We start from the raw sequence: 17,031 nt of genomic DNA on the forward strand, positions 1-17,031 counted from the left end.
CTCAGAGATAGGAAAAACTTCTGTGAGAGGAGCCTGCCACCTCCTGTGTGGGAGACAGGTGGGAAGATGTCTTTGTTGAGAAGGAGATGGTTCACTGGCCAAAGGCCAGCCCTAAATGCTGAGCCTCAGAAGACCACCTTGGAGGCCAGCTGGTGAGACAGGCTTGGATGCGTCCCTTGGATAAGTTTGCTTATTCTCTGGCAGAGTAATTCCTGCCAAAGAGAAAAGGCTGCGCTGCCCCCTTTCTCCACCTCCTTTCCACTCAGAAGAGTGTGGGATCCCAGGATTGGGCCCTTTCAGCAGTGCCTTGGTTACTTATCTACTACTATGAAGAAGTGTCATAACCTGGGCAAAAAAATTTTTATTTGGGGCTTGCTTAGAGTTTCAGAAGGGTGATTCTATGGTGAGAAGCATGGCTCTGGAGCAAATGCTGAGCAGACAGACAGGCATGGCTCTGGAGCAAATGCTGAACACTTACATTTTAGCCACAAGTTGGAGGCAGAGATGAAGAAGAGTAGGCCAGATGTGAGCTTTTGAAGCCCACCCCCAGTGACACACCTTCTCCAAAAAGGCCACACCTCCTAGTCCTTCCCAAATTGTTTCTACCCACAAGGGACTTAGCATTCAAATATGAGCCTTTGGAGACCACAGGCTAACACTGGGCAGTGTAGAGAAAGCTTCATGCCAAGCACAGAATGGGCACCAAATGTCACCCTTCTGAAGTTGGGTTCCCTAGAAAATGGGAGCATAAACTTATAGCTCACAGGGCAGTTCTGAAGTGAAAATCTTTTTGTACCCTGGAGAGCAGCAACATTGCAGGACTCTAGTCAGACACTGCTGAGTGGCACTGCATAGAGCCGGGGTCATGGCCTCCCACCTGCAGTGCCCTGCGCCTGTGCCTATCTAAGAGACGGTAAAAAGGATATAATAGCTGGCACTTAGCCAGCGTGTGCCCTAACTGCTGTATTCCCACAGCCCTGCTCTCACAGCCCACCACAAGGTTCCTGTTCTCTCTTTCCATTCACAGACAAGAGTTTGACCCAGAGAGGTCAAGCAGATTGTGAACCTGCACAGTAAATTCAGGATTCAAACACAAGTGGCCTTGCTCCAGAGCTTGCTTAATTCCCAGCCACTCTGCTACCTTCACTAAATTAGTTTGTAGATGTTATTACTGTTCTCCACAAACAGAAATATCTGGACCTTATTTGTGTGAGGTATTGAATATATCCACCCAAAATGCGTGGTACCAGAAGGATCTCAGGATTAGGAGTTTCTTTGGAATTTGGAATATTTATGTATGGGTTTTATTGGTTGAACACATCTAATCCAAAAATATGTGTGGCTCAGTATCCTGTGTGACTTAAAATTTGTAATCCTCCTGCTTCTGCTCCCATGTGTTACCAGACCCAACCAAAATCAGAAAGATGTCAGCACTGAAAAAGTTTTGAAGTTTAGATTTTGGTTTTTATACAAAAGGTATTCAGTTTATGTCTACTTGTTGATTCAACGAGCATTTGTCAAACGTTTATGGCCATCTGGGCTCTAGCCCAGAGTATTATCTAGTGAAAAGAGTAGGAACACTGTCCTCAGGCTGGTAGTGAAGCACAGCCACAGAAGCAGATGGTTAACCTGGAGTGTCTCTGGGAGAGGGAGGAGATGCTACATGGACCCTCAGGAACAGTACCTACCTCAAACTCAGGAAGGACCACTGGACAGAGTGGCTCTTTGTTAGAAGCCTAGAAAAGGACTAGGCAGCCAAGGGATGGGTGATGTTCAGCTGGCACGGTAGTACCTCAGAAGCTCCAGGGTAAGAAAGAGCCTTAGGGAAGCCATAGTGAGAGAGAGGTTAAAGCAGGTGAGCAGCACACCTCTCCAACAGGGCCAACCACTGGACTATGGTACTAGTCCTCTGCTGACATTTACCTAAAGTAGCTCCCTCTGTGTTCCTTAAAATCACCTGCTTTTTGTGGTAAGTACCCTGTATGCATAGCCTTGTCATTGTACTTGTGAAAACACATTATTGGTTTAATTCTCAATTCAGACAGTTTATTCTTAAAAGTCCCAAATTGCCCTATTCATTCATTATTACACCTCCAGAAGCTACCACTGTGCACTGGTGCTCATTACACTTGTTTGTTGAATGAGTGATGGGTTTTCTTTGTAAAATGGATTACACCCTTCTTGCTTTCTTGAGCCAACTATCACTTTTCTTCCGGTTTATCATTATATCCAGCAGTTAATGTCCTGTGTGGCAGTTCAGAGATGCCCTTAGGGCCTTTTGAGGTGCTGTGCTTGGAATCCTTTTTCAGCTTTTCATTGTCCTGTTCTTTTCCCTCCCTGCCTGGCTAGCGTTTGATTGTGATCAATCTGCTTGACTCTGAAGTGTCCTCCCCAGCCTTATTTCCTTCTCCTGATCTGCAGTGAGCTAAAAACAAGACTCCCAGTATGAGGGGATAATTAGCGTGAGTTACTAGAGAGATTGTGACTAGGGGTTGGTCACTCTGAGTTCTTAAAGGACTTGTACAGGAAAAGTATAGATACCATTAAACAAACCAAGAGGCTCTGCTGATCTAGATAACCCCCTTCATGTGTGCCCAGAGGCCAGGCTGATCTAGATAACCCCTTCAGATGTGCCCAGGCTAATATAGATAATTCCCCCATCATGTGTCCAGAGGCCAGGCTAACCTAGATACTTCCCTCAGATGTGCCAAGAGGCCAGGCTAATATAGATAACCTCCCCCCTCAGATGTGCCCAGAGGTGTACAGAAACATTAGCCATTCAGAAGCTTTCTTACTTCCTATTCTTGATGTCCCAGAGAAGGTCACACAACACTCCGGGGTCAGCAGTGTGCTCTGACCTCCAGCTCTGAGCTCCACTATCTTCATTTGGGCCAAAGGTTTGAAGTGCCTTCACCCAGGCTAGCTTGTTAGGGTCCTGGCTGCACACTGGGGTCTGTCATATGGTAGGACCAGGTTCTACCAAATACTTTACTGCGTTCTTAAGATCAAGAAAAGAAGAGAGTGCACGGGGCTAAGGCTGGTACCGTAACATCCCTGCTCTGCTGCCTTCTCTGTGCTGGAGTCTTTCACAAGAACTCACGCTGGTCCTGATTCTCACGCAGTCCTTCCACCTCAGCCTCCCAAGCTTCTCAGACAAGCACTTAACCAGCCATGAGCTGAGCTTCCATATTCTCTTGTATCTAAAAAAATTTTAGATAGCGTCTTTAGTATTACAGGAGGAGGCACACAGTTCATTCTGAAAGCACTCAGAAACAATGGCGTAGGGATTGCCTGGTACTTCTGTCTAGTCAAGATCACCCCTTGTCTTGTGGGGTTTTTTTCCCTGATGTGATTTCTTTCTCTTTTTCCATTAATTTTTTAAATCACTTTACAGCCTGATTACAGCTCCCTCCCTCCTCACATCCCAGCCCTATTCTCACACCTCCTCCCCTCATCCTTTCCTCCCTTTCTCTGAAGAGAAGGGGGTCCCCTCCCCCTTGGGTATCAACCCACCCTGGCACATCAAGTCACAGCAGAACTAAGTGCATCCTCTCCCACAAAGGCCAAACATACCTTGCCCTTTTATCTCTCAAGAGTCAAGCCCTCTACAGGCTTATGCCAGGGGATAGGAGAAAGTGGCACAGGGAGGAGGGACGTAGATCCTGCCCCCAACAAACTGTGCTCAGGAGTGAACATTGATTTTTGGGGTAGTTTCCACAGGAGGGAAGCAAACCTCATCACCAAAGCAGACTAGGAACTGCTCTGGGGGGTCTTGCTCCCCAGGGGATGCCCCAGAGGGGTGGAACCTTCTGGTTTATTAGCCAGTCTAAAAGTGTCTGGGCAACAGCATAAGCCAGGACCAGTCTGGTAAGCGGATATGTGTCTGCCCACCAACCCAGACGTCTTGAAATGTGGTAATAACTTCAGGTTTGGTTTGTTGGTTTGTTTGTTTGTTTTAATAAAACGAGGGAGAGAAAAGAGAGGAAACATTAATAGGACTAGAGTAGGGCTTGAGGTTTTGCTCACTTGAAATGTCTATCCTTGTCTTTCCTAAAGTGTTTATAGATATTAAGAGTGAAAAACAGATGGCACCACACAGTGGTGGCTCACACCTTTAGTCACAGCACTTGGGAGACAGAGGCAGGTGGATTTCTGTACGTTGGCGGCCAGCCTGATCCACAAAGCGAGTTCCAGGATAGCCAGGGCCACACAGAGAAACCCTGTCTCCGGGGAAACAGAATCAGACTGTAGGAGCTAGAATGGGGCCTAGTGGTAGAGCTCTTGTCTGTCATGCACAAAGACCTCTTCAACAGCAGGTCCAGCCCTTAGCACCGCCAAAAAGACAAAAGCAAATTACAGATACAATAAATTCCAGCTTTTGTAGGGAATGCACACACAGGCACTATATGCAGTCCCTGAAGAGCTAGGCTAAAATGTTAACTGTGCCTTCTCAAGTGGTAAGATATTAGCTCTTTTTTCTTCTTTGTACTCTTCTGTAGTTTGAATTTTTACTTGATGTAAATCAAATTTTAAGCTTTAAGTCACCTACTAAACTGTAAACAGTGGAGGTGTGTGGCTCTTCTGCATAGAACAGTCTCTTGCCCACCCCTCCTTCCCTGGTCCTACTGCCCTGCCCTCTTTGTAGACCAAGCTGGCCTCAAATTCACAGAGATCAGCCTGCCTCTGCCTCCGGAGTGCTGGGATTAAAGGCTTGCGCCACCACACCCAGCTGAAAGCCTATATGTAGCACCTGGTATTCCCCGGTGGTCTCTCATCCAAGCACTAACCAGGCCCAACCCTGCTCAGCTTCAGATCAGCTGAGCCCAGATCAGATGAGATCCAGCACATTCTGGTTGACATGGCTATAGACCCCACCTTCTTTTTCACCTGGACGCCTCATATTTTGAGTTGTTCAATATTGAGTTGTTCAACTTATTGTTCAATAAGTTGTTCTTCATGTTCAAGCTGAGCCCAGCTGTCCCCTGTCCTTCTGTGTCACTCCATTGTACCCCCAGCATAGACTTAATCTCAGTAGTTGCTTATTATCTGCCTCTTGTCACATTAGGTCAGGGACCATAGTGATTGACTTCATGTCCCCAAAATGACTCCTACATATCAATCAATGGTCATGAAACAAACCAAACTGATTTATCTTCTGTTCCCCAGCCCAGATGGCCAGGCACACAGTGTAGGTACTACTTAATGTTTTAGAAGTACATAGATAAATTAAAATGCTGAAGAGCTAGGCACTGAAGCAGAAGGGCCACTGTGAGTTTGAGACCAGCCTGAGGTACATAGAGAAAGTGAGTTCAGGACAGCCAAGGCTACACAGAGAAACCCTGTCTTGAAAAAACCAAAAAAAAAAAAAAAGGACAGATGAAACTGGACATACTGGCTTACACCTAGAATCCCAGCACATGGAAGGTAGAGGCAGGAGTATCACTGCAAGTTAAAGACCAGACTTGGCTACATAGTGACACTGTCTTAAAAGTCCAAAGAGAGCTGGGCCTAGAGGCACAGGCCTTTAATGCCAGTACTCAGGAGGCAGAGGCAGTTGGATCTCTGACCTCAAGGCCAGCTTGGACTACAGAGTGGCACCCTGTTTGAGGAAAAAGGAAAAAAAAAAGTCAAAGAGAGCTAAACATGATGGTACACACTTAAGTCCCATCACTGAGAGGCAGAGTTAGGTAGATTTCTGCTAGTTATGGGCCAGCATGCTCTTCATAGTGAGACCCTGTGTACACACACACACACACACACACACACACACACACACACACACATACACACACACACACAGCTAAGAGAGATGGGGGTAAGGAGAGTAGAGAAAAAAATGAGCGTTCAGAGACTAATTTGTTACTAATGGAGGCTTGTTATTTCTGTTTTTGTTTTGGTTGCCTCAGTCCTAGTCACTCGAGAGGATGACTTCAACAACAGACTAAACAACCGCGCTAGCTTCAAGGGCTGCACAGCCCTGCACTATGCTGTCCTGGCTGATGACTACAGCATCGTCAAGGAGCTGCTGGATGGAGGTGAGAGCTGTGGGTTGTGGCTGGAGGAGAGAGAATCCCGCACACTTCTAGGACCCTGTTACTCTGCTTAAGCCAGCAGAGTGGTCATGTTGCCCAAGAATAACGGTGCCAGCGTGTGATTTGCCCTCTGGTGGATGGCGTATGTTCTTGGGGAGAGGGGGAAGGTCTCTACCCTGTTTGCAATAAGCCCTGAGGTTTTTTAAAAACCATTTTTAAAGCTTATGTAGAGGACTAGAAATGTGAACCTGAGTGCAGTGTCCTGGAGGTAAGAGGCGTAGGCTCTTCCTGGACCTAGATCACAGAAGCAACATGGGTTCTGGGAACTCAACTTGAGTCCTCTGGAAGAGCAGGAAGTGCTCTTAATTGCTGAGCCATTGCTTCAGCCCCAGTGTGAGAGTTTTCTTGATTGGTGTCCTCTCTTTCTCCTGAGACCTCCAGAACAGGACCAGGGGAGCAAGGGAAGTCATGTCAAGCCCCACTAACCATGTTACAAAGTTCATCTCCTGGATCTTGGCCCTACTGTGATCTCGCTTAGGCCTCTTTATGACTGGTGGTAACACTTTTTTAATGAGCTGTGGCCATGTGTAATGTCTACCAACCGTCTGTTGTTTGCCACCTAGCCACTTCCAAAATCAGCCTGTGAGGAAGTTTGTTCTATCACATAGTCTTTGCCTTCCCGGCTCAGCCTCCTAATCATCTTGCAGCCCGTATCATGTCCTTGCATTGAGGACACTTCCCAGGAACCCAGTCTTGCCATCCTTAAGCCATAGGCCCAGTGGTTTCATAACCAGCCAGGCGTTGCCTGCACCCGGGACCAGCCCCCAAACACACCTGGTCTGGAACTCCAGGTCTGCTCTGGAGTGTGGTGGCTGTGCCTGGCATGACTGATACTTTTTGAATAAGGACTCGGTACTCCCAGAAGCAGAGGCTTCAAAAACATCCCAAAGCAGGCTGCTTCTGACTTTGTCCTTTGGAGGGCTCTCTGGCGAGACATTTGGGGCTAAGCATAGAGCATGTACTGTGTGTGGGCTTCTCGCTGCCGAGCCTTAAAATCAATACACTCTGTCATTGTCTCCTGGGACACCTCCCTGCTTCCGCCAGCCACCAAACAGAGTTCACTCTACAAGCAGCCCTCCGCGCTCCTCTTCCAGATGGAACACCTTTAAAATGAAGAAGCGAGGCCTTTTATGAGGCTCCCTCCACCCTCAACCCCCAGGCCAAGGCTAGCCTGTTGAGCCGTTCCAAGGACATGCTTTCCTGCCCGGTGACTTGGAACGGATGCCCTGAGCCCCAACCTTTGCATTTCTCCCACCTGCCTTTTTAATAGTCATCCATTTATACTCCTGCCCTAGTTTCCCAGCCTCGAGGGCCCAAACCATCAGCCCACTTCTAGATCTGAACAAGTTGCTGTCACTCAGAGCCTGCAGGCCTGCCAACTTCTGACCCCTCTCCCCTTCTTGACCTCCCTTAGTCTACCAGTGTGTGTGACCAGCCAACCGAGAGGCAGAATCCTGCTCTCTTGTCCTAGGGGCTGTTGTCTGTAACATTTCCAAAGTCTTTGACCTCTGCTGACCTTTTCAAAGGCTCTGCCTTCCTGCCCATCAGCTTTATCAGAGAGTTCTGGCCATCAGCTTTGCTGTAGCAACACGGAGGGAGGTTCTTTCTGCAAGATCCAAGGCAGGCCTAGGCACAAAGACTGCTCACAAGGTCCACAGGGATTTAGGTTCCTGGATCCATGGGTTAGGGGTGGAGGGAGCGTTCTTGCTCTCTGTTTTGAGTTGTAAAGAGGCTCAGGCAACAGCATTGAGCTGCTGATGTGGACACCTCCAGCCTGTAGGAGGCAGCATGGAGTAATAGAAAAGGCTGCACAGGCTTCCAATGAGCTAACCTGGGTTGGGACCCCAGTTTCCCATAAGCTAACCTGGTTGCCTTGGACAGGTTATCTAACTCTCTCAGCCTTGGTTGTTTTATATGTCAGATGGCACTTTCACAGGAGTATGTGGAGATTAATAATGAGTATAAAACTCCCTGGCAGGCACATTAGATGCTCTGTGACAAGTAGTTACTTTTTTTTTTTTTTCATTTTCATTTGGGGTATATTCATTATGTATAGTAGCAGGGGTTTTGTTTGTTTGGTTGGTTTGGTTTATTTTTTTGTTTGTTTTTTGTTTTTTGCTTTGATCATAGTCCCCTCAGTGCCCTTTCTCTCTCACCCTCCTGCTACCCTACTAGTTCCTTCATTCCCTCAGTTTCACTTCTATTTTCATGACTCATATGTAAATGATTTTAGGTGCCTATGTTACTTCTCAAATCCAAACTGAAAGACAATTTTTTCTGTCCTCTGTAACAGTTATTGTGACTTAGATACAGAAATCACACACTCATGCTGGCAGCTGCAACCATTTCTCTGTCCCTACCTTCAACATACCCACACTGCCCAGAGAGCTGTTGGATCTCCTCACTTGGCGCCCACAGCTCCCTCTCTTGGGAAACCTTTCCTACTTGCCCTCCTGTGGACTTGTACAGTGTTGGCCCAGCACTTACCACTGACTGTCAGGGTCGTTTCTTTTATTTCAAGAGCCCACAACTGTGAAAAGGTACATGCATTGGACATAGCCTTGGCTTCACAGCATGCCTCAGTTACATCATTCTGTTAACTGTGTGCTGTCTCTGAGATCATGAGCCTCAAGATCAGCACACTGTCTCTGACCCTGAGACTCTGAGCTGATAGACATGCATGTTTGCCTGTAGGCCATGGCTATGGGGTGGGTGCTCCATAGGAGGATTTACATGAAACAGGAAATGCTGTCTTGTCACTGATGAGCAAGGAGGTAGAATAAGTTACAGAAAAACTCCTGGAGGAGTGGGTGATTTCCCACCCACCCCCCTTTTCCAGGAAGAGCAATAGGGAGAGAATTCTCTTGTAGAGATTCAAGTTAACTGGTGTTAGTCCTATCGTATACTAAAGGAAGTATGCCTCCCATGTATATTCATCCTTGATGATGCTGCCTCTGTCTGTTGTTGCCTTAGAGCGGGAAGGCTCTGCTTCCATACTTAACTTTGCAAGTGTAAGAAAAGATGGAGGAAGATGGGAGGGCAGTATGACTGGAAAGAGAAGGGGGATGGCTGCAGCTGCCTTACCTCAGTACATCCAGGGCTCTTCCGCTGGATGACATGTTTTCTCTCAGGAATGTGCTCTCATGGGCAGCTCTGTCTGCCTAAAACATACCTTTAATTATGGTGGATTTTTTGATTCAATTCCTTCAGAGAAATAAGCCCTAAAGCCCTGAGGCATCAAGTTGTACACAAGGAACTCACTTTTCTAAAATGGTACAAGGTAAATGCCACTCTTGGGAGAGGCGAGAAAACCCATTTCTTTTTTATCAGCCTAACATTTGACTGTGCTTCCAGCCAGCCTCCAGCACCCACCCAGCATTTCCTGCGCTGCCCCTCCTCTCCTGCAATACTTTTTGCCATTTGGCTGGTAGAAAGAAACCTACCAGCCCTAGGCGGCCTCAGTGGGACACAAATGGCAGAAAGGTCTCTAGCCACCTTCCTGGTACATCTTCCCTGCCCCTGGGACTAGGGTGAAGCGTCACTTACTAAACTAAAGCAGAGCGCACCCCCTCGTCTCCGCCTCCTCGGCTGCACATTGGCACACTACTGAGTACATTTTTGGATGTGCTAACAGATCTTCAAAAGCCCCGCATGGCTTCCTGACCCACCCACTCTTAGTGTCCTGCTGCCTCCCATCTGAGCCACCGCTTCATCTCTTCTTCTCACTGCCGCTTCCTGTTTCATCACTGCTGCTCCTTACCTCAGAAGTGCCTGGCCATTCTGAAACCTAATCCTCCCTCCTCGGGGCCTCCCTCAGCCTTTCCTTCCTCCCATCAAGGTTCCACTTTGACCCCTTCTCTGAGTGCCTGGCTCAGTTGTCAGTGTTAACCTGCAAGCATCCACTGAGTCCCCAAATTCCTACAACCCGCCCGAGGCAAAGAGCCTGTCCCGTGCTGCCATTCTTCCTGTAGCTGCCTGTTAGCCCATCATCAGGACCAAAACTCAGTGTTCTGTTTCTTGTTCCACTTCACTGTCTGTCCATCTGTCTACACCGGCAGATGTTGTGCTGTCAGCTTTCTTTGCCTGGGGCTGTCTGCCCTCTCTGTTGAAACTTCACACCCAGCAGCACAGAGAAGGATCAGAGGTTCTGGCTCCGCCACCCCCAGATTCTCCTTTGTGCCAACCCTTTCTCACTTTATAAAATAGAGCTACTGAAGCTGATCTCAAGCACCTCTTCACGCCATTTACTGTAGTAGCCAAACTTTTTGTTCCTGTGACAAAATATCCAGCATAAATATTAAAGGGAGAGGATTCGTTTTGCTCACAGTTTCAGAAGTATTAGATCATCATGGTGGGGAAGGTGTAACAGAACAGCATGCAGGACGGAGAGGAAAGGAGAGGAGAGAGAGGCTGCTAGCTGGCTTTCTTCCCCACCCCATCCCACCCCCTTAGCTGATACTCTCTGGAAACTTGCTAACAGGATGCTTTAGCAATTCACTAGGGGCTTCTTGGCCTAAGGTGACAGTGAAGATTACCCATCGCATTGCTGAGCATCTCTCTTATCACACACTCCAACCTGGGCACCAGGCCAACAAACATGATACAGGACTAGGTGCTGCCCTTAAGGAGCTCATAGTTTACAATGAACAGTGACTCTGAGGTGATAGTGGAGATCTAGAGACGGTCTTGTGTGGTCGCAGAGAAACTTAAGATTCTGCTTCAGTCTGCCTACCTGAGGTGTCATTCCCTACCTGCCATGGGGGTGTGGCCCTGCCAGGGCTGTATAAAAGGACAGACTCTCCTCGTGGCTCTCCTCTTAATCTCTCTTACCCCCTTCTTCTCCCTCCCCGTCTCTCTCTCTCCCTTTCTGGTGTTCCCTGCCCCCTTTCTCCCCGTGCTCATTTAATAAACCTTATATAATATAATCTAACTGTTGCCTGGTACCTTATTTCTTATTCTCTTATTATCCTATTATCTTATTATTAAACATAAAAGAATCGATCTCAGGCTACGTGTTGTGGAACACCTGTCGTCCCAGCACTTAGGGGATAGAGGCAGGAGGATCCAGGGTTTGAGGTCAGCCTAGCCTGTATGAGATCCTCCCTCAAAAAAGAAGTGTGGTAAAACACGAGCAATCAAGGGGCTGCAACCCTTGGAGCCCTCGAAGGCCTGAGGCAACAGAATCATAAGTTTGAGGCAGCAGCACTGTATATTGAGTCCAAAGCCAGCCTAAGATGAGACCCTGTCACCAAACAAAACTTTAGGGAGTCTCTGATAAGACAAGGAGAGCCTGGTTCTGGAGATGGCATTTACACTGATTCTGAAAGGATGGATGTAAGGTCGGCAAGGGCGGAACCAGAGGGGCCACACGCTCAAATCCTAAGATGAAGCGGAATGTTCTTATCAGTAGAATACGGTGGTTTAGAAGAGCAAGGACTCAGGCGTCAGAGGGCAAGAATGGAAACAAGAGCTGGTTCAGGAAGGTCTGTGCTGAGGAAGCTGAACTTTGCTTCCAGTGGCAAACCAAGACAATTAGAGGAGAAACACGACAGGTTTTGTGAAGGGTGTTGTTTGGTTGGTTTTGAAACAAGGTCTTACTGTGTTCCAGCCTAGTCAAATTGCTGTGTACCAGAGGGTAACCTTGAATTCCTGTCCTCTTACAAGTTTTCAAAATGTTTATCTGCTTCTGAAATACCTGAATAATTTGAGGAATTCTTTTTTTTTTTAACTTGAGGAATTCTTACAGCAGTAGGAATGAATGAACTTGTGCTCTGTCAACATGTGTGGGTCATGTGCCTTAACTATTGGCATGTGATTAGAGTTCACAACAGACAAAACCAGTCAGTGACGTCAGAGTAGGGACTAATCTCTAGGACATGGGGGGGGACACACAGGGACTCCCCAGATGCACTGTGGTGCAGTTATGCAGGGTCCCTTGACACTGCTCTGCATCCTCCTGTTTCTGAGTCCTGTTCTTCCTGAATTCACATGTATAGCCATAAATCTCACACCATGGTGCCAAGCCACGCCCACTGCACTTCATGAGCAAAATCACTGACTTATTCTAGACCAAGACAGCGTCTTAGCCTTTTTCTTTCACTCCTCAAGTCTCTAAGCCCCTCCCAAGCTGTTGTCATCTCATATTTCACAAAGAAGATGCACTGTAGTCAGAAAGCAACTCCAGCGCGCCCCCCCCCACTCCCCCTACCCCGCCCCAGAGCTTCTGCCTGCCAGCGCCTTCACAGAACACCGTCCTTTCTCCAGCAGTGAAAGCAGCCCTTCAGGGCTTCTGCTTCCTCTGTGCTCCACTGTCCATGCCTCCCTCTCCTTCCATAGATGTTCATCCTCATGAGTTTCAAAAATGTACCTTCAGCTTATGCATTTAGAAAAAACAAACAAAAGACAGCTGCCTCGCTGCCTCTAGAACTCACCTCATGTCTTAATGACTAAAATCCTCAAAGTAGTGACTGCCTCCCCTCACTCTTCCTTCCTCCGCTTCTCTTTCTTCCTGAACCTCAGCGGTTAACCTCAGTGTTAGCTTGCCTTAAGTGGTACAATCGTCACCTTGACTTCAGATACTCAAACCTAAATCATCTTTGAATTCTTATCTCCTCCAGTCCGAGGACAATGCTTTAGTAAGTCCTGTCCAGCTGAAGGCCCATCACCTCGCCTGGACTGCCCTTGGATGGTTATTCTCTGTTACTCTTGTTTCTATCAAACAAAGGGATCTTCCTAAAACGTGGAGGGGGTGGCGAAGGCTGCCATGCTCCAGCCGCCAGGCGGCGGCCCACACCTTTATCTTAGCACTTGGGGAAGCAGAGACAGGCAGATCTCTGAGTTTGAAGCCAGCCTGGCTTACAGAGCAAGTTCCAGGATAGCCAGGCTCTTACCCAGAGAAACCCTGTCTCAAATAATTTAAAAAAAAAAAAAAGTTTTGACCTCAGCATTGAAGCAACAACATAGGGTTAGGAGTTAGGGTTATCAGAGCCTTAGAAGCCTGTGTCACCTAGACACATTGAGGCTCTTCCCGTCTCTCCAAAGGAAGGCCACCCTGTCATTCAGGTCTTAACTCCTGAATGTCCCTTCTCAGGAACCGTCCCAAGTCACCCTGGTAAAAGTTGCTCCAGTGCCACTGTCTTACTGCTCCTAGAGAGGCAGTCCATAGTGAGCAGCATATGGAAGGTGACTCATAAACCCTGATAACGAGGGAGTCTCATGGCCTTCCTGTGAGGATGGCCAGCAGGGCAGCACTTGGACAGCTGGTTTTCAGCAGGAAGATTGGAGGTGGCCATTCTCTTGGGGATAGGTAAGGCTGCACATTGCCCATGGCAGGGCAGTACAGCTGAAGAGCCCCAGGGGCTCCACTGATGTAAGCCCAAGAAAAGGAGCTGTGCAAGGGACTTGGCAAGCAACAGCAGCAGGAGGCGGCGGCTCTTGCACTAAGGCACTACATCTCTCACTGTCTATAAAAGATTGGTCTCTGTTTGACTCTGCACTTTACCACAAACCAATTATCCTCTGTACCAGTTTAGCCAAAATTCGGCTGAGAAACAGTATTTTCTTAAGTATAAGCAAAATGAATTATTTAAAAAGGAGATATTTTCGGAAGGAATGCCAACTACATGCCCAAATTTGATATTAGTTTCCCTGGACATAAAATGACTCTGAAAGTCACTGTGAAAGTCTCTCATAGAGGCTAGGCAGCAAGGTTTACTATCTGGCTCTAGTTCATGGACCCCACATTAAGTATCAGTGCTGTTCTGGGAGACAGAGGAGCAGACGACACTGTAGCCTTTGCCCTCAAGTAGACAGTTGAGGACACACAATCATACTGCATGGCAGAGGGACCAGGGGCTGCAGGCAGGGACCGGGGTCGGCCCCCAGCTCTGCCACTAGTTCGTCTTTGTAATCACAGCCTCTTCCTGGCATCACTTTTTCATCTATAAAATGAAGAGACAAGAACGAAGAGACCATGTTGATTTCAAAAAGTGTCTTCTTTTTGCTTGGCACAGATACAACACATTTGTGCTAGTGGTTTTCTAAGAGAAGTTCTGAGGAGAGCTTTCTAATGGGCACACAAGGTTTGCATGAAGATATTCTAAAGTAGATTATGATGATGGCTGTACAGTACTGTCTCTATGCTAAAAAGCATTAAAGTGTATACTTTGAATGGGCAAGTTTTATAGCATGTAAATTATATTTCAGCAAAGCTGTTGAAAAAGAAAAGAAAATACTCCATGCCATTCCAAACTGAAAAATACTAGCTTGGATGGGTGACTGGTTGCTTGGAAGCAAATCAGAAAGCCAAGAAAACTGGGCTCACCTCCTCAGCTAGGATGGCAGATGAGCTAGCCAACAGTGGTGTAAGTCAGTGTCCTTTTCTTTTTGGGGGTTTTGTTTTTGTTTTTGTTTTTTGTTGTTGGTGGTGGTGGTGGTGGATTTTTGGGTTTGGTTTTGGTTTTGTTTTTGGTTTTTTGAGACAGGGTTCCTCTGTAGCCTTGGCTGTCCTAGATTTACTTTGTAGACCAGGCTGGCCTCGAACTCACAATAATCCACCTGCCTCTGCCTCCCGAGTGCTGGGATTAAAGGCGTGCGCCACCATGCCCAGCTTGTCAGTGTCCTTTTTAAGGGTGCTGTCAGAGCCTGAAGAGATGGCTTCCCGACTAAGAGCACTTCCTGCTCTTGCAGAAGACTTGAGCTCATTCCTATACCCTGTCTGGGCTGTCCACAACTACCTATGACTCCAGCTCCAGAAAACTATCAATATCCTCTTCTGATCTCTGCAGTCACCTCTAGACATGTGACACACAAATCATTTTTAATTTTTAAAGAACGCTATTAAATTTTACCTGTAAATATTCTCTTAATATGATGTTTTGGTTTTGTCTTAGCAAATATTTATTGCATACCCCCATCCCTTGCAAAGCTTAAATTCTGTCAGAGTATAAAAATTAGACAAATAATTAAGTTTTTAGCTAATAATATAAGTGTTATTATGGAAGAGTAGAAGGAACTGTGAGAGGATAATGGAAACCTAATCTAGTCCAGGAAAGTCTTCTGAGCAAATCCATGTGTGCTGAGCTCTGAAATGTAGATAGTAGCGTATCGTCTAGTTTAAAACAACCCTGTGGAGGGAGATGATTAATCATCCTTAGGGACCAGCAATCAAGGATCCAGGGACACTGGGAAGTAGGGGTGTTCTGTGGCATGGTTCTCAAACCTTCCCAGTGCTGCAATCTCATGCTGTGGTAACCCCAACCATAAAATTTTATTGCTACTGTTATGAACCATAATATAAATATCTGATATGTAACCCCCAAGGGGGTTGAGACCCACAGGTTAAGAACCATTGTTCCATGGTATTGGCATTACAGTCCACATCCTAGATTAGGTGTGGCATAGCCCACCATGACCCTGAGTTCAGCCTTCAGTACTCAACCAGCTGAATGCGAAGCTTCCCTTGCTCCTCTCCAGGATGAGGGACTTCTGTAACCTTGTGCCTGTGGAATCAGTAAATGTCTGAGGAGAGGCGAGAGCCTGGTCACTATGCTTTCCAGAGCCACCTGCCACCCACCCAACTGCATTTCATCAAGGCTTTAATGAGCTCCAAGCAGTCCTCAGATGAGCCTGGCTGCCATCCGGCATGAGCTCATCACTGCCAACAGTAGCAACTGGAAGCCAGGGCTCCCCTGGGTGAAGGAGAGGTCAGCAGTGGCTAGGCAGGCCACTCTGTGTTCCATGTCCTCCACCTGCACTGTACCTGGAAACATAGAACTCAACAGCTCCCAAGGCCAGCCTCCCTTTGCCAGCTTAGTCATTCCCCTCTAAGGCCTGTGGCTTAGACTGGAAAAGAGACTCTGCTTTAGGAAGGGAGGGTTTGAAATCGAAGGTCAGGGTCTACAGAACACCAGCAAAAGGTCAGACTGGAGAAGAGCCAGAACCAAGATTCCCTCTGCCAAAAGCAGTTTGATTCCAGCATTCCTGTGCTCTTCTCTCTGGAAAGAAGCCTGACGTGTCTTGGGAGGAACACAGCAAAGATCTCTGTGGGTTTGAACTATGCACTCCTTTCTGAACTACATGTTGAAAACAAATTCTTTTAATTATAACAGAAGGGAACTTGCTGTTAAGAAACCCTGCAGGGATCTCCTTTAAGGAAATGGATCCCTGTGTGGTAGGAGTACCGACTGGGTACCAGACTGGGGTCTAGTGCTGCCATCACCCTGACACTGACCTTATCCGACCCGAGTCCTGCCCTTTCACATTGTGGCAGTGTACCTGTACTACCCAGACCTTCCAGTATGGTGTTTTGTGACTCTGATGGACACTTGCCTTATGATTTACCTAAAAGCATGCAAATCTAAATTTTCATATTTATTCAGCAATTACTACTTTTTTTTATCTGCAACTGATCACCACCATCTGTGCTCTGGGCTTCTCTATGTACTCTTACAAGTATCCTGTCTAGTTTTCTTATCTCCCTTATTTGGGACTGAAATATCTCCTTCCCACTGAGCTGTATCCTCAGAAGGCAGAGTATGACCTGGGTGGTTTTGTTCCCAGCATCTCACGGTGCTCTTAGCACATGACAATAAGTATTTGTTGTCTAAACTCATTTGTAAGTGGGCACTGGCAATATAGGGAATAAAAAAATGAGATACAGGCCCTTCTCAGAAGACTGAGCTGGTCTTACAGCAGGGCTTGAGGACTGGGTGGAGCCACAGGCTCAGGCCCCACAGAATTCAAGCAGGCAGAAGGAAAGAACAAAGCTACTCCATGAAGTGGAAACAAACCGAGCCCTGAACCTGCATGCCAAGTAGAGATTATAGGAAAATGGCCACCCACTGGACTGTTCAGGAAACTTGAGTGCAGAGGGCCTTTGAGGTGGTAAAACAGGGTAAATTCATAGTCAAAATAATTTTGAAGTGATTGGTGTATGTGT

The 17,031-nt window shown here is 47.1% G+C and overlaps 1 protein-coding gene across 1 annotated transcript in view; it reads left to right on the plus strand.

The window, feature by feature from the left end:
• Positions 1–17,031, plus strand: part of CLPB (ClpB family mitochondrial disaggregase) — a 130,755-nt gene that overhangs the window by 58,799 nt on the left and 54,925 nt on the right. The window contains exon 5 of the mRNA XM_084769108.1: positions 5,907–6,035. Coding sequence (XP_084625234.1) covers positions 5,907–6,035 — 129 coding nt within the window. The remainder of the gene's footprint in view (positions 1–5,906; positions 6,036–17,031) is intronic.

The sequence above is a fragment of the Acomys minous genome (genome assembly GCF_964271855.1).
Source record: "Acomys minous genome assembly, chromosome: 2".
In the NCBI taxonomy this organism is placed as follows: Eukaryota; Metazoa; Chordata; class Mammalia; order Rodentia; family Muridae; genus Acomys; species Acomys minous.